The sequence below is a fragment of the Chrysemys picta genome, chromosome 17 (assembly GCF_011386835.1).
Source record: "Chrysemys picta bellii isolate R12L10 chromosome 17, ASM1138683v2, whole genome shotgun sequence".
In the NCBI taxonomy this organism is placed as follows: Eukaryota; Metazoa; Chordata; order Testudines; family Emydidae; genus Chrysemys; species Chrysemys picta.
Genome location: NC_088807.1, coordinates 22,855,824 through 22,872,121, shown reverse-complemented (window position 1 = coordinate 22,872,121; position 16,298 = coordinate 22,855,824). Strand labels below are relative to the sequence as shown.

At 63.9% G+C, this 16,298-nt stretch overlaps 1 protein-coding gene across 2 annotated transcripts; it reads left to right on the top strand.

The window, feature by feature from the left end:
• The first annotated feature begins 672 nt into the window (after positions 1-672).
• EPS8L1 (EPS8 signaling adaptor L1) lies at positions 673-15,688 on the top strand. Of its 2 annotated transcripts, XM_065570942.1 has the most exons (21): positions 674-879; positions 1,490-1,538; positions 2,061-2,095; positions 3,162-3,220; positions 3,696-3,857; positions 4,427-4,576; positions 5,539-5,621; positions 6,139-6,281; positions 6,436-6,479; positions 6,933-7,059; positions 7,495-7,583; positions 8,002-8,076; positions 8,602-8,750; positions 9,581-9,722; positions 10,040-10,068; positions 11,217-11,316; positions 11,848-12,018; positions 12,348-12,447; positions 12,675-12,837; positions 13,786-13,918; positions 14,231-15,688. In XM_065570942.1, the coding sequence occupies exons 2-21, from the start codon at positions 1,522-1,524 to the stop codon at positions 14,315-14,317; spliced, it is 2,058 nt and encodes a 685-aa protein (XP_065427014.1). In that variant the 5' UTR covers positions 674-879; positions 1,490-1,521; the 3' UTR covers positions 14,318-15,688. The 2 variants fall into 2 exon arrangements, with proteins under 2 accessions (XP_065427015.1, XP_065427014.1); XM_065570943.1 differs by lacking the exons at positions 12,675-12,837; positions 14,231-15,688 and having other exon boundaries at positions 673-879.
• The last annotated feature ends 610 nt before the right edge of the window (positions 15,689-16,298 follow it).

Genomic DNA, 16,298 nt, shown 5'->3' with positions numbered 1-16,298 from the left:
GCGCTGTGCTGCGGGGAGCGGGGTAGGGGGCCTGCGGGGGGCGCTGTGCTGCGGGGAGCGGGGCAGGGGGCCTGCGGAGGGCGCTGTCCCATGGCATTCAGTACGAGGTGAGGGGTCCCTGTATAAACAGCCCCTCTGCCCCACCCCAGAGGCAGCTGCACCCCAGGCCATGGCGATTGACCTGCTGGGCCGGTATTTCCCGCTCTGCGCCCCAGCACGGGCCACACCCAGCTCTGGGTTCCGGCTCTGGCAGCGAGACACACGAGAGTCGGTTCTAGTCCCATCACTGCAGCTTAGTCTGTCCCTGAGCCCCCAGCCCTCCCCTGCTCTAACCACTAGACCCTGCTCCCCTCCCAGAGCTGGGGAGAGAACCCAGGAGTCCGGGCTCCCGGGCCCCCCCCCCGCCCCCTGCTCTAACCACTAGACCCCACTCCTCTCCCAGAGCCAGGGAGAGAACCCAGGAGTCCTGGCTCCCAGCCCCCCTGCTCTAACCACTAGACCCCACTCCCCTCCCAGAGCCAGGGAGAGAACCCAGGAATCCTGGTTCCCAGCCCCCCCTGCTCTAACCATTAGGGATGAGGGGGGGTGTTATGTTGCATCGTCACAGCTGGTTGAGCAGCTGGTGCGGGGAGGGAGGGGGTAGATGGCTGGGGGGGCGGGGCCCATGTTTACCTGCCCAGGTATGCTGCGGGCGCGGCTGCTGGGGATCGCGCCACACACCTGTGTCCAGGTGACGGAGGGGAAAGGACGGTTCCTCGGACACCTAAGAGCCGAATCCGGTGGGACTGAGGGGTGGACCCCCCCGTTTTCAGTATCTCCCCCCACACACACTTGAGATGCCTGGGGGGGGCAACGTCTGAATAGCCGGCGAAAGATCGGGTAAGTGTGTGGGGGGGACAGACTGGAAGGGGTGAGTCCAGCACCCCAGGGATGGGGGGGATGGGCTGAGGGGGCACCCCCGCCCCAGCTCAGCCCCGTGCCAAGAAATTGCAGGTTATCAGGCCTGAGTCAATATTGTCAGGCTCCTGTGTTGGCCTTGGTCTGGGGAGAGGATGTGGGGCTGGGGGGGCGGCTGGGATGGGAGGTTGTGGGGGGCAGCCCCTTGGGGAGTGGGTCTCCCCCTCATGGACGTGGGGGGGCAGGTGGAGGGAAATAGTCTGTTCCCACACCCTTGATAAACAGACCAGTTTCTCGCAGGGCGAAACATGGGAGGCGTCACGCGAGGGAGAGGCCGTCCCGTCCCGGACGCCTGGGTTCTCTCCCAGCTCTGGGAGGGGAGGCGAGTGGTTAGAGCAGTGGAGCTGGGAGCCAGGACTCCTGGGTTTTCTTCGCAGTTCTGGGCAGGGAGCGGGGTCTAGTGGTTAGAGCAGGGGAGGGGCGGGGGGGCTGGAAGCCAGGACTCCTGGGTTCTATCTCTGGCTCTGCAGGGAGGGAGGGTGCCACCCCCAGACTCTATCAATGATTCTCTCACTGTCTTTGAACCCTCAAGGTGAAGTGTGAATTGTGGATTCTGTCAACACCATGAGCTCCTCAGGCAGGTGAGTACGGGGTGGGGGACCAGGACTCTTGGGTTCTTGCCCTGGCTGTGGGAGGGGAGTGGGATCTACTGGTTAGAGCAGAGGGCGGCTGGGAGCCAGGACTCCTGGGTTCTCTCCCTGGCTCTGGGAGGGGAGTGGGGTCCAGTGGTTAGAGCAGGGGGGGTCTGGGAGCCAGGATTCATGGGTTCTCTCCCTGGCTTGGGGAGGGGAGTGGGGGCTAGTGGTTAGAGCAGGGGGGGCTGGGAGCCAGGACTCCTGGGTTCTCTCCCTGGCTGTGGGAGGGGAGCGAGTCTAGTGGTTAGAGCTGGGGGTGGGAGCCAGGAGTCCTGGGTTCTCTCCCTGGCTTGGGGAGGAGAGTGGGGGCTAATGGTTAGAGCAGAGGGGGCTGGGAGCCAGGACTCCTGGGTTCTCTCCCAGCTCGGGGCAGGAATGGGACCCCAGCAATCTGCTCTCCCTGTCGCCAGCCTCCGGCTCTGTTCTCCTGTCGTTTAACTTTCTCTTTCTCCTTCCCCCTTTCTGCAGTGAGGTCTCCAAGCCCAGCGCCAGGGAGATCTACGGTGAGTCTCTGATGGGGGGCGAGGGGAGGACTGGGGGTGAGAGCAGCTGGGCCGCATTATTATTGTAGGGTCTCTCGCAGGTCTTTGGTGAGCTGCTGTGTTGTCGTAGGGTCTCTCTGCTGGGCAAGGGAGTCAGGTGTGCTCATTTGTTATTGTCGGGTCTCTGCTGAGCCGCGGTGTTATTGTTGGATCTCTGTGCTGGGCTGTGGTGTAATTGTAGGGTCTCTCGGATGAGCTGTGGTGTTATTGTATGGTCTCTGTGCTGGGCGGGGGGGGGCTCGTCCATGGGGCGGTGTTATTGTAGGGTCTCATGCAGACCCCCTGCTGGCTGTAGTCGCTGCGTTTCTTCCGGCACCCAGGGTGGCGCAGTCCAGAGGCCGACCTGGCAACAACCCAAAAGGAAACAAAGTGCTTGAACCCCCCCCCCCCCCAAGGGTGTATCTCCCCCTCCCCCACACTTCTCCTCTGGTCTGATCACCAGAACCTGCCCCCCCCCGCCGCCCCAGGGTGCATCTCTCCCCCCCCCCCCCGGGTGTATCCCCCCCCCATCTGATCACCAGAACCTGCCCCCCCCATCCCACCCCAGGAGGGAAACTGAAAGAGAAATAGATCAGGGCCCGGGTTGGAGCCAAAGGAGTTGGGGGCGGGAGTCCTTGCTAATCCCCGCCGCAGCCACCAAACTGGTTTCCCCAGGGCACACTGGGAAAATCACTCCTTGCCCTGGAGCCGGGTGGGAGCCGGCACCTCCTAGAGGGGACAGGCCCCGCACCCCATTCCCTGCCCCCCTGAGCCAGCCAGTCCCCGCCCTGGGGCCGGGTGGGAGCCGGCGCCCCCGAGAGGGGACAGGCCCCGCACCCCATTCCCTGCCCCCCTGAGCCAGCCAGTCCCTGCCCTGGGGCCGGGTGGGAGCCGGTGCCCCCGAGAGGGGACAAGCCCTGGGCCCCATTCCCAGCCCCCCTGAGCCAGCCAGTCCCTGCCCTGGGGCCGGGTGGGAGCCGGCGCCCCCGAGAGGGGACAGGCCCTGGGCTCCATTCCCCCTTTATAATTTGCCCGTCTCTTGTCACAGAGCAGAGGAAGAAATATTCCAACTTCATCATGGCCGACGTCTCCCAATACACCGTCAACGTGAGCCTGGGGCTCTTGGGGTGCAGTTGGGGGGGAGCAGGGGGGGTCACATGGGCCCCACTAGGGAGAGGGTAACTGGGGGCCCGCAGCCCCAATCTGGCCCCAGGGCAGGGACTGGCTGTCTAGGGTGTGTGTGGCGGGGTAATGGGGCAGGGCCCCAAAGGGGGCTGTTAGGGGCCGCAGGGGGCAGTGCTGTGTGGGGAGGTGTTAGGGTTTGTTGGGGGAAAGGGGCTTGGGGGCTGGGTGTGGGGGGATGGAGGGAGGGGTCTGGGGGTTTGCATAGTGAGCATTGGGCTTGGGGGGGCTGTGGGGAGGGGTGTTGGAAGCCTGGGAGGGCCTGGGGGGCTGTGGGCTGGGGCGGTGTTGGGAGCCTGTGGGGCTGCATAGGGGTTGTTGGGGGCGGGGCTGCATAGGGGGCCTTGGGCCTGGGGGCTGTGTGTGGGCGGCTCTGGGCTCACCCCCTGCCCCTCCCCAGCACCTGGTGACGTTCCCGGTGGGGGAGGCGGCGGAGCTGCGCTCGGTGGAGGACGCCGTGCGCAAAGTGGCCGCCATGGAGAGCCAGGGCCAGGTCTGGGCCCAGGAGATGCTGCTGCAGGTCACTGGGTCGGCCATCAGACTGCTCGACGTCCACTCCAAGGTGTGTGGGGGGCCTGGGCGGGAGGGTCTGGGGGGGCTGGGTCCGGGGGAGGGTCTGGGGGTGCTGGGTCTGGAGGCTCTGGGCCGGGTGGAGCTGGGTCTGGGGGTGGTTCTGGGTCCAGGGGAGGGTCTGGGGGGCTGGGTCTGGGGGCTCTGGGCCGGGTGGAGCTGGGTCTGGGGGTGGTTCTGGGTCCAGGGGAGGGTCTGGGGGCATTGGGTCTGGGGGTGGTTCTGGGTCCAGGGGAGGGTCTGGGGGCGCTGGGTCTGGGGGCTCTGGGCCGGGTGGAGCTGGGTCTGGGGGTGGTTCTGGGTCCAGGCGAGGGTCTGGGGGCGCTGGGTCTGGGGGAGGGTCTGCAGGTTCTGGGTCTGGGGGCTCTGGGCCGGGTGGAGCTGGGTCTGGGGGTGGTTCTGGGTCCAGGGGAGGGTCTGGGGGCGCTGGGTCTGGGGGAGGGTCTGCAGGTTCTGGGTCTGGGGGCTCTGGGCCGGGTGGAGCTGGGTCTGGGGGTGGTTCTGGGTCCAAGGGAGGGTCTGGGAGCGTCAGGCCGGCCGTGACTCTGTCGCCCCCCGCAGGAGGAGCTGGAGAGCTACGGGCTGGCGGGGGTGCTGCGCTGCGAGGCCGTGCTGCCCGGCGCCCGCGCCCACTCCCTGCTGCTTCTCGTGTGCCAGGAGCCCCAGCAGACACAGCCCGACGCCCACTTCTTCCAGTGTGCCCACATCGGGGTGAGCAGCCGCCCTCGGGCCTGCAGGAGGGAGGGGGCAGCCTTGCCCGGACGCCTGGGTTCCTACTCTGCCCTGGGGTTCCTGCCTCTTTAAGTGCCACTGGCTCCGCCCCCTTTGATTGACATAACTAGCCCCGCCCCTTTCACTTGAAGGCATTGGCCCCACCCCTTTGCAACCGGACTCCTGGGTTCCTCCTGCTGGGATGCCCCCACCATGCACTGTGATCCACTGGTCCCGCCCATATGGTGACATCACTAGCCCCACGGTTGCCTTTTAACAGCCCTGGGCAGTGATAGCGCCACCCTTTTTGCATCATGCCCCCGGGGTCTACCACTGGCCCTAGGAACAAGCCTTCATGGGCCAATCAGGACGTGGTTCCCACATGGCAGGAAGTCCCGCCTACTGATGAGAGGGACTTCCATGCGGCATGAGCCAATCAGCTTCCAGAGCCACAATTTCTATTGCAAAAAGTCCCGCCTTTCTGCCAGTGTGAGGAGCGTCAGCCAATCAACTTCTTGAGCCAGGACATCACAGCGAGTCCTGCCTTCTGGGGGGGCGGGACTGCCATGTGGCATCAGCCAATCAGCTTCCTAGGACTGTGTCCAATGCAGGAAGTCCCGTCTTCCAACGGGAGGGATGTCTCTGCTGAATCAGCCAATCAGCTTCAAAGGGCCTTGGATGCATTCCAGGAAGTCCTGCCTCCCCATGGAGGATTGACAGCTGTCGGCCCCTCCCTCTAGTGGGGAAGTGGGGGTCTGACTCTGGGGGAAGGTGGGGAAAATGCTGTTGTGCCTCGTCCAGTCCCCATGCCAAGGGGGCCGGCCACCCCGAGGCATGCTGGGTGTTCTGATCTGGCTGGCACGGACCCACACGAGGGAGTTCCCGCTATCCTGCCCCCTCGATCAGACCCACGGGCCCATCTACGCTGGTATCTGACCTGTGCCATTCCCCCCACCCCACAGGCGGAGCCGATCCGGGAGGATATTAACAGTGCCCTGCTGGACTTCAAATCGGGAAGCAACGCTCAGCGGAAAGAAGCGCTCAGGTGGGGTGGGACCCCGGAGTCCGGGGGACTTTGGCTGGGCGGGTGCATTGTGGGGGGCCATACTGGGGTGCAGGCGCTCTGGCCTGGATGCAGGTTTGACCTTGGGGGTGAAGCGGAAGCCCAATGCGGGGGGGGGGTCGTTGGAGGAGTTCTGGGGGGCTGAAGTAAAGGAGGGATGCCATAGTGGGTGGGGGTCATGGGGCGGACCAGGGGGGTGAGGTTGTGGGGGGCCCCACAGAGGCATGAGAGTGGGGTGACGGGGGATCTAGAGGGTGTGAAAGGAAGACCCCTGCATGGGCTGGTGGAAGCTGGGGGCGGGGGAGAGAAATGGGGGTGACAGAGGCAGCCTCCAGGGGAGATGGGACTAGAGGGGTGTAGGGGGAAACACTGAGGGGCTGGGGGGACCCCCTCTAGGCTGGGGGTGACAGGGCAGGCTGGGGAGCCAGGGGGTGGGGGCTCGGGTACATTTTTGGGTGTCTCCCATCCCCCCTCAATCCCTACCCCTTATCATTCACAGAGCAAACCAGGAGATGATGCAGAAGGGGGTACCACCACCCCCGGGGGGGACAGGCCCCCGGCCCCCACCCCCTCACAGGAAGGTGGTGATCACCCCCTCAGCCACTCTGAATGAGATGGAGACGCAGAGTCAGGGAGGCGCAGGTGTGTGTGTGTGGCGTGGGGAGGGGGGGGGCAGAGCCAGGGAGGGAACCCAGGAGTTCTGGCTCCCAGGCCTCCCTGCTCTAACCACTAGACCCCACTCCCTGAGCCCGATGAGAACCCAGGAGTCCTGACCCCCTGTCCTTTCTGCCCCCAGCTGACCCCTCGGACACAGGCGCGCTGCAGACTGAGCGTGATGTGGTGAGTTGGGCTGGGGGGGGCGGGATTTGGGGGTTAGGGTACAAGGGACGGGGTGTTGGGGGGGAGCCGGGGGCTGGGCGGCAGCGGGGGGAAGGGAGATTTGGGGGGGTGAAGAATGAGGTGGGGTTGGGTGGCGGGATTTGGGGGTGTTGGGGGTTAGGGTACAAGGGACGGGGTGTCGGGGAGGAGCTGGGGGGCTGGGTGGAAGTGGGGGGAGGGGAGATTTTGGGGTGTTAGGGTACAAGGGACGGGGTGTTGGGGGGGAGCCGGGGGGCTGGGTGGAAGTAGGGGGAGGGGAGATTTGGGGGGGGGAGGGATGAGGTGGGGCTGGGATTGCATGTCGCCCCCCCCCCCCGAGCTGTCAGGGACTTGGGGGTGGGGACTCTGGGGGCTGCGCAGAGGGGCCCAGCCCCCCCCGCTCACCCCCAGACCCCCCGGTTACCCTCCCCCCAGGAGCTGCTGAACCGGATCTTCGACGACATCGAAGCTTTCGTGGGCAAACTACAGAAATCAGCCGAGGCCTTTCGGATCCTGGAGCAGCTGAAACGGTCGGGCCGGGGGCGCCGCCGGGAGCCGGGGGGTGAGAGACCCCGAGACCCCCCCTCTGCCCCCCCGAGACCTCCCATCTTCTCCCCACCCCGTCCTGCCCCCATACGCCCCCCACTGGGAACCGCCCATGCCTGGGGGCGCTGCCAGGGGGTGAGACACCCTGAGACCCCCCCATCTGTCCCCCCAAGACCTCCGTCTCCTCCCCACCCCGTCCTGCCCACCATACACCCCGCACTGGGCCAAGGGGTGCTGCCAGGAGATGGGGTGAGAGAAACCCCTCTGCCCCCCCACACGAGATCTCCCCTGTCTGCCCCCCCCAATACACCCCATACTTGGAATTACCCGGGGACACCACCAGGTGCTAAGGGTGAGCTACCCCCTTCCTCAGCAGCCCTCCTCGGAAACCCCTTCCCCCGCCCCCGCCGCGCCCCGCCAGCGCCGGGTTAACCCTTTCCTTCCCCTGCAGAGGGGCTGCTGACCCTGCGGGCCCGGCCACCCTCCATGGAAGAGTTCGAGGACACCCTGGCCAAGATGAAATATTCCTTCAGCCTCCTGGTGAGTGACGGCTGGGGAGCGGGGAATGCAGCCCTGTATCTCCCCCTGCAACGGGGACCTCCATTCGCTCCCCCTCAGAGCCCAGGATGGGACCCAGGAGTCCTGGCTCCCAGCATCCCCTCCCCCTGTTCTAATCCACTGGACCCCACTCCCCTCCCAGAGCCAGGGAGAGAACCCAGGAGTCCTGGCTCCCAGCTCCCCCTGCTCTAACCACTAGACCCCACTCCCCTCCCAGAGCCAGGGAGAGAACCCAGGAGTCCTGGCTCCCAGCCCCCTTCTCTAACCACTGGACCCCACTCTCCCCTCCCTAGTGAAAGACCCCAGGAGTCCGGTCATTCTCCCTCCCCCTCCCCATCTGGAATTTGTGGGGGTCACTGACCCAGAGTGGGGCGGTCTCTCTCCCTTCCCCTCCCCCCAGGCAAGACTCCAGTCAAACATCTCAAATCCCACTTCGGAGGAGCTGGTTCACTTCCTGTTTGGCCCCCTGAAAATGGTGAGTGGGGGGTTGGGGGGCAGAAGTGTGGGGGGGCTGCCCTAGCCTCAGCTGTGGGGCTTGGAATTGCCAGTGCTGGGGTTGGGGGGCAGGAACGGAGGGGCCTGCGTGATCTGGGGTTGTGGGGGAGACCCTGGCTTGTGGGGGAGGGGGGGTGGAGGGGCCAGGAGCAGGACTGGAGGGGTTGGGGGGAACATGGCGGGGGCTGGGCATCTGGGGACTCTGAGCTGGGGGGTTAGGGGAGGAGGGGACCGCAGGGTCTGGAGTTGTGGGGATCCGGGGGTGGGAGGATTGGGGGGAGGGATCCCAGCATGGGGGGGCTTCGTGAGGGTTGTGGCTGGAGGGGGGGGCAGTTGGTGTCTCCTTGGAAGGGCTGGGGGGTGTTGGGGGATCTGGGGGGGATGGGAAGGGAGATAGCGGGACGCTGGAAGGGGCAGTGGGGGGTCTCTTGCTGACCCTGGTCGAGGGGGGGGGCTGGGATCCGGGGGTCTCTCTCACCTCTCCCTGTTCCCTCTCCCCCCCCAGGTGGTGGAGTCGTCGGGGGGCCCAGAGTTCGCCAGCGAGATCCGCTCCCCCATGCTGACCCTGGAGGCCGTCACCCTGCTGCGGGGCTGCCTGGGGGCCCAGGAGGCCAAGCTGTGGGGCTCGCTGGGCGACAACTGGACCCGGCCCCGGTACCTCGCTCACCCTGGGGCTGAGGGGGGGGGGAGCAGAGCTGGGGCGCTGCTTTTGGTTCTCCATAATGTCTGCCCAAGATTGTGCCCGGCTCTGCCAGGCGTGGGATCTGCCCCCGAGTGCTTGATTTTTCACCCACGATTCCACTGGTTTGCCTGTGATTTTCCACTCATGATTCTGTGATTTTCACCCACGATTGTTGTCCATGGTTCCTTCATTTTCACCCATGGTTCAGTAATTTTTTACCCATGATTGTTGTCCATGATTCCTTGATTTTTCATCCATGATTCCACGTTTTGACCATGGTTTTCACCCATGATTGTTGCCCACAGTTCCATGGTTTTTGTCCCTAATTCTGTGATTTTTTTACCCATGATTGTTGCCTGTGATTCCTTGATTTTTCACCCATGATTCCATGTTTTATCCATGATTTTCACCCATGATTCTGTGATTTTTCATCCATGATTTTTGCCCCAGGGCATCTTGATTTTTTTCACCCATGATTCCACTGGTTTGCCCGTGATTTTCACCCATGATTCTGTGATTTTTCCACTCATGATTCTATGATTTTTCACACACGATTGTTGCCCGTGATTCCTTGATTTTCATCCATGATTCCACATTTTGCCCATGGTTTTCACCTGTGATTGTTGCCCACCGTCCATGATTTTTACCCCTGACTCTGTGATTTTTTCACCCATGATTGTTGCCCAGGGTTCCTTGATTTTCACCCATGATTTCACCCCCAATTTCTGCCCGTTGATTTCTGCCCACGATTCCTGGATTTCGCCATGGTTCCAACCATCCGTGGTTCTGTCTCTCCCCACAGGGTGGAGTTCCCCGGGGACTATGCCACCCCTTATACCCTGACCTTCCAAAGCGGTTGGGTCCCGCCCCGCCTGGGCTCCGATGGGCAGCCCTGGGAGGATCCGGTGGAGACCCAGCACCGGCATGAAGTGCGCCGGGCGCAGGTGACTGGCATGGGGGAGAGGTGACCCCTCATCAGATGAGGGCAGAGGGGAGTGTGGGGTGGGGAGGAGGCAGGTATGGGGGGCAGTTGTGGGGGATGGGAGCGGGAACATGGGGTGTGGGGGGGGAAGGTGGGGATTGGGGGAGCACAGTGGGGGGAGGGGGTGACTAGAAAATGGGGGTAAGAGAGATCAGAGGGTGGGAGGTGGGGGCAGAGGGCTGGGGGGTGCAGTGGGGTATGGGGAGAGTTGTGGGGGGGGTCACAGCAGGGAGGTCGCTCTCCCCCCACTCACTCCATTCCCCCCGCTTCTTTCTGCAGCAATCGGCTCCTCCAATCGAAGCCAATGGGTACGTAACCCCCCGCCTGTGTCCCCCCCACGCACACTGCCCCTTCCCCCCCCACAAGCTGTCCCCACCCCCATGCATGGGGGGCAGGTGGGAGGGGGGTGCAGGGGCTCAGAGAGGCCGGGGGGGCTGTGGGGGGAAGGAACTCGGTGCAGGGAGGTTGGGGGGATCCCAGAGTGGGAGGGGGATGTGGGGGACGGAGCTGAGGTTGGGGGGGTCGAGGGGGTCATTTCAGCTGAGGAACCTAAAAAGGTCTTTTCTTTGTTTTCTCTCTTTGTTTCTCTTTGTCTGGGGGGGGGCAGGTGGGTTCGGTGGTGAGGGGGGCGGGGGCAAGTTAGGGGGTGGGAGGGAGGCAGGGGCAGAGGGGGTTGGGGGGCTGGCTTGGGGGTGTAGGGTGGTTAGGGGGAGGGAGGGGATTCAGGCTGGAGGGGTTAGATGGAGAGGGGTGAGGGGAGGGGGCAGTGGAGGGGGTGAGAGAGGTGGGGTCAGGGGTTGGTTGGGGGGCAGGGAGGGGGTTAGATATTGGGGGCAGGGGAGTGAGGGGGCACATAGGACGCTAGGCCTCAGTGAGGGACTGGTGACTGGGAAGGGGGGCACACCGGGGGGAGGCATAGGGTGGGGAGAGCTGCCCCAGATGTCATAGTGGGGAGCACTTGACGGGGATAGAGAGGAAGGAGGGAACGAAAGAGGAAGACATCGGAGGAGAGAGAGCTCGTCCCGCCAGCGCCCCACCCCCCCCCAGCAGCCCAGCCAAGGTAGGGAGTGGGGGGAGGACTTGGGGGGGGCATAGACCTTTCTCCCTCCTTCCTCCCGCATGGGCTTGGCTGCTGGGGGTGCCCCTGCCCCCCCCCCCGCATTGTGAGACGTGACCCCTTGGGCCCCAGCGCGGTGCAGACGCTTTAACTTCGCAGCATGTGTACGGCGGGGGGGGGGGGGGTTTCTATGCCCTGAGATGGGGGGGGGGGCAGGGGAATAAGGGAGAACCCAAGCGTCCTGGCTCCCATCCCCCCCTGCTCTAACCACCAGCCCCCACTCTCCTCCCAGAGCCGGGGAGAGAACCCAGGAGTCCTGGCTCCCAGCCCCTCTCCCCCCCCGCTCTCTCCACTAGATCCCCCACCCCCTGACCCAGTTTTCCTCCCCTCTCCCCCCAGCCACAGACAGACAGAAGACGGCAGGCTTGTGAGCTGCAAGTATGACTTTGTAGCCAGGAACAGCAATGAACTGTCTGTCCTGCAGGGGGAGCTTCTGGAGGTGAGTCTGTCTGTGGGTTTCCCTGGCTGGGGCCACTGCTGCGGGGAAGCTCGCAGCACCGAGGCACTGCTGGCAGGGGGGGAAGTGCGCAATGTCAGGGGTCCCCGGCTGGGGGCACTGCTGGGGGGAAGCTCACAGAACGGGGGCACTGCTGGGGAAAGGGCGCAACATCAAGGGTCCCCAACTGGGGGCACTGCTGGGGGAAAGCTCACAGCACCGGGGCACTGCTGGGGGAAGGGCGCAACATCAGGAGTTCCTGGCTGGAGGCACTGCTAGGGGGGAAAGCTCCCAGCACCAGGGCACTGCTGGGGGGGAAGCTTGCAATGCCGGGGCACTGCTGAGGGGAAGTTTGCAGCATCCAGGGTCCCCAGCTGGGGGCACTGCTGGGGAGTAGTGCGTAACATATGGGGTGCCTGGCTGGGGCACTGCTGGGAGAGAAGCTCACAGCGCTGGGGGGAAGTTTGCAGCGCCAGGACACACCTCCCCGCCCCGGCCGGGACAGTGCCCGTGGCTCAGCGTCTCTCCCTCCAGGTGCTGGACGACACCAAGAAGTGGTGGAAGGTTCAGAACCGCTCCGGCCAGCAGGGCTACGTCCCCTTCAACATCCTCAGCCCACTGCCGGCCACCCAGAACCGAGGCCCGGGCGACCTGCTCAACGGCACCGGCAGCGCCGGCTCCAGCCCCCGCCAGACCAGAGCCCCGGTGAGCCCAGCAATACGGGAGTGGAGAATTGGACCTCTAGGGGGTGCCGGCTCCCATCCGGGCCCAGGGCAGGGACTGGCTGGCTCAGCGGGGTGCTGAATGGGGCGCTGGGCCTGTCCCCTCTAGGGGGCACCGGCTCCCATCTGGGCCCAGGGCAGGGACTGGCTGGTTCAGGGGGGTCAGGAATGGGGCACGGGGCCTGTCCCCTCTAGGGGGCACCGGCTCCCACCCGGCCCCAGGGCAGGGACTGGCTGGTTCGGGGGGCAGGGAATGGGACATGGCGCTATGGGGGACTAATATTTCTTCCCCCTGCCTGTGATCCTGACTAGGGCCCCCCAGGCCTGCCGGCTCTGAAGAAAAAGGTCCCAGCCCCGAATGGGACCCAGTGGAACGGCTCCGAGGGGCTTGGCCTAGACCCCAATGAGAGAGGTAAGGAGCCCCCTATATGTTAGGGGAGAGGGGCAGTACCCCATGGAGACCCCAGGACCTGCCCCCTATGTGTGGGGGGAATGGGATCCCCCATAAAGACCCCAGGCCCTGCCCCTTGTGGTGTGTGTGTGTGGAGGCCGGGGGAGGGGCTGTATCCCAGAGGGGTCCCCAGGCCCCGCCCCTTTCCCGGTGCATGCTGGGTAACGGGCAGCTCTCCCGTCCCGCAGAGCGGCTGAACGAGGAGCTGCTGCAGCGCCTGGCGGCCGGCCGGGGCGCCCCCGCCAAGCCCTTCCTGGTGCACCGGACGCCGGACACGGCGGTGCCGCTGGACCATGACTCCGACCCCGCCCAGGTCCAGGCCTGGCTGAAGGCCAAGGGCTTCGAGCCCCTGTGAGTGGGCTTTGGGCACTGGGACGGGCGCGGGCACATGGGCGCGCTCTGATTGGCTAGCTTGATACGCCTCTGCTTCCCCATTGGCTGGCTCGGCACCTCCTGGCTTCTGACTGGCGGGGGCATCCCGCCATCCTCTGCTTGCCAGCCCTATGTCCACTCTGATTGGCTGGCTCGGCAGTTCCTGGCTTCTGATTGGTTAGGGGGAGGGCTGCGACATTGTGGCTGTCTGATACGTCCTTTCTCTCTGCTCTGATTGGCTGGTCTGGAGCCTCTTGGCTTCTAATTGGCTTGTGGAACTCACAACCGCCCCCCCCCGTGATTGCTTGAAACAACTTTCCTCTCCACTCTGATTGGCTGGTTCTTCCCTGCTGGAGGAGCCCACTTCTCCTCTTGCTGCTCCCTGATTGGTGGTGGCTCAGAATCGCCACCTGCGATTGGTCGGCTGGATCCCAGGCGAGCTGTGATTGGGTGGTGCCTTCCCATGGAATCCTTCATGATCGCATTTCATTGGACAGCCGGCAAAGCGGCAAAAAGATGCTAATAATTAATTGGACCAATCAGAAAAGAGGATGGGGGGACATTAACCAATCACGTGGCAGCTGAGATGTGGATGTGTGGTGCTGTTTAAAGTCTCTCTTGCCTCAGTGTCCACCAGCGTCATGGCTGGGGGCACTGCTGGGGGGAAGCTCGCAGCACTGGGAGGGTCACCGGCTGGGGGCACTGCTGGGGGAAGCATGCAGCACTGGGATCTACAGTTGGGGGCACTGCTGGGGGGAAGCTCGCTGCACTGGGAGGGTCCCCGGCTGCAGCCACTGCTGTGGGGAAGTTTGCAGCATGGGAGGGTCACTGCCTGGGGGGAAGCTCGCAGTGGCGGGATGGGGGGTATCAGTGGGAGGGACTCTGTGGGGCACTTGGCCTGACTGTCCCCCCGCCCCCCCCCCCCAGGACGGTGAGCACCCTGGGGGTGCTGAACGGGTCCCAGCTCTTCTCGCTGTGCAAAGCCGAGTTCCAGGCCGTCAGCCCCGAGGAGGGAGCCAGAGTCTACAGCCAGGTCACCGTACACAAGGCCATGCTGGAGGTACCACAATCTGCCCCTAGGACTCCTGGGTTCTCTCCCAGGCTCTGGGGGGAGTGGGGTCTAGTGGTTAGAGCAGGGGAGGGGGCTGGGCTCTAGGACTCCTGGGTTCGCTCTGGGGGGAGTGGGGTCTAGTGGTTAGAGCAGGGGAGGGGGCTGGGCGCGAGGACTCCTGGGTTTGCTCTGGGGGGAGTGGGGTCTAGTGGTTAGAGCAGGGGAGGGGGCTGGGCACCAGGACTCCTGGGTTCTCTCCCGGCTCGGGGAAGGGGCTGCGGGTACCTAGAGCCGTGACTAACGCCCTCTTTGCCCTCCCAGGACTTTAAGAAAACCTCTGAACTGGAAGCCGTGATGGAGAAACGGAAGAGGAAATTGGAGGGCAAGACAGAAGCATCCCGCTCGTGAGGAAGCCACGGACACGGTGCCCCCCCAGCTGGCAGAGCTCCCCCCACTGGCGAGGGTGCTGCTTGGGGGAGCTGGACCACCGGACCCCCACCCGGCTCACAGACTCCCCCCTCCCCAACTCTCTGAGGGTGTCTCCCCAAACTAGACACGCTAAGGACCTCTGCACGGGTATAGATTTCTTCACGGGCATCTGGCTACCATCTGCTCCATTCGGGCTACCACGCCTCTTAAAGGAACAGCCCCCAGCGCATATGTGCCGCTCATTCCAATTTCCTACCTCCGGGCGTCTTTTTGTTGTTGTTGTTGTTTTTTTACTTCCACTATTTATTTAAGAATGGGGTCAAACTTTAAAATTTAGCGCCTCCCCTTCTCCCTCCAAATGGTATGACCTCCCTTGTCCACAATCCCCCCTCTGTTCCCCCTTAAGTGGTACAACTCCTATACTCCAACCCCCCTGAATTTTGACCCAAGTGGTACAGCCCCCCAGTCTGCACAGTCCCCCACCCCCATGGTATAATCTCCAACATCCCCTTTACCTCTGAAGTGGTATGTCCCCCCATTTTCTCCCCCCAAATGGTACAGCCACCACCACCCCTGTTTCTTCTCAATTGGTATGTACCCTACTCTCCACAATCTTCCCCCCATTTCCACCTAACTGGTATGACTCCCCAGCCTTAGAAACCCCCTATTGCCCCCTAAGTGGTACAACCTCAGTCTCCACAGTGCCCCCTCCATGTCCTCCCCCAGAAATGGTATGACCCCCTCCCCATTGTTCAGCCCCCACCAATGGACCCAACCCACCCACCTCCTGTTCTGATTGGTGCAGACCTGAGGCTAGGGGGCGCAGCAGGGACTCAGAGGACCTCATTGCATGCAGTACCCCCTGCGGCCACCAGAGGGGGACGCTCTGTGCTAGTCAGCGCTGCAGCGCCACCAGTCCTAAGGTTGCTTAACAGTTTCCATTCCCAGCCCCCTTTTTGGGGGGCTGCTTATAACTCAGCCAAACCAAAACGGCCGGGGCTGAAAGTTCCCAGCTCTGCAGCAGGCTGGGTTGGGGGTGGGGGGGCCTATTCGGGGCGAATGGATTCAGCCATTTTCGAGAGGGAGGCTGACAGGAGGGAGACCCACACGTTCAGGTTCAGCCCGCGGGGGTTGGATGCGGTTGGATGGCTCAATTCCACACCACTACGTGCCCTTCGCGGCAGCTCGGCTACTGGCTACTGGTGGTTGACTCTCCCCACCCCCCAAAAACAGGAGGGGGAAAAGCAATAAATAGTGGGAAATGTTGACCCTTCAGGGCCTTTTCACAAGTGCAATATTTATACGGGTGATGAATCTGGGGAGCGTGAATAAAACATGCTGCAAATGTGAGGCTCGCGTGTGGTCTGAATTATGGGGTGCCTGAGCCTGAGAGCGGGGCCCAGAGGGGAACAGCCCCATTCCCTGCCCCCTGAGCCAGCCAGTCCCTGCCACTCAAGCCAGCCAGTCCCTGCTCTAGGGCCAGGTGGGAGCCGGCACCCACTAGAGGGATAAGGCCCTGTGACCCATTCCCGGCCCCCTGAGCCAGCCAATCCCTGCCCTGGGGCCAGGAGGGAGCCGGTGCCCCCTAGAGGGGAAAGGCCCCGTGCCCCATTCCCTGCCCCCCTGAGCCAGCCAATCCCTGCCCTGGGGCCAGGAGGGAGCCGGTGCCCCCTAGAGGGGAAAGGCCCCGTGCCCCATTCCCAGCCTCTCCCAGCCAATCTTCGAGAGTTCCTCAAACTGGACAGCTGGTGTCGCCGACTCACGTTTTCTGATTCTCTGCCCCAGTTAGGGTCACATCAATAGGACTCCTGGGTTCCCTCCCATCGAGGGAAAGGGAGGGGAGGGGGGTCTACTGGTTAGAGCAGGGACCAGCCCTGCGCGGCTCGGGCCGGATGTTTAAAGAGCAGATTCCTCTCATTCCTGATGGGCTGCCCTGGCCTGGGAGGGAGGGGGGTTGAAC

Bases quoted from the DNA above. Each gene is read 5' to 3' on its own strand.
- EPS8L1 (XM_065570942.1), top strand. The intron at 4,577-5,538 runs GTGAGCAGCCGC...CCCACCCCACAG, and splicing joins TCCAGTGTGCCCACATCGGG to GCGGAGCCGATCCGGGAGGA. The intron at 12,448-12,674 runs GTAAGGAGCCCC...CCCGTCCCGCAG, and splicing joins CCTAGACCCCAATGAGAGAG to AGCGGCTGAACGAGGAGCTG.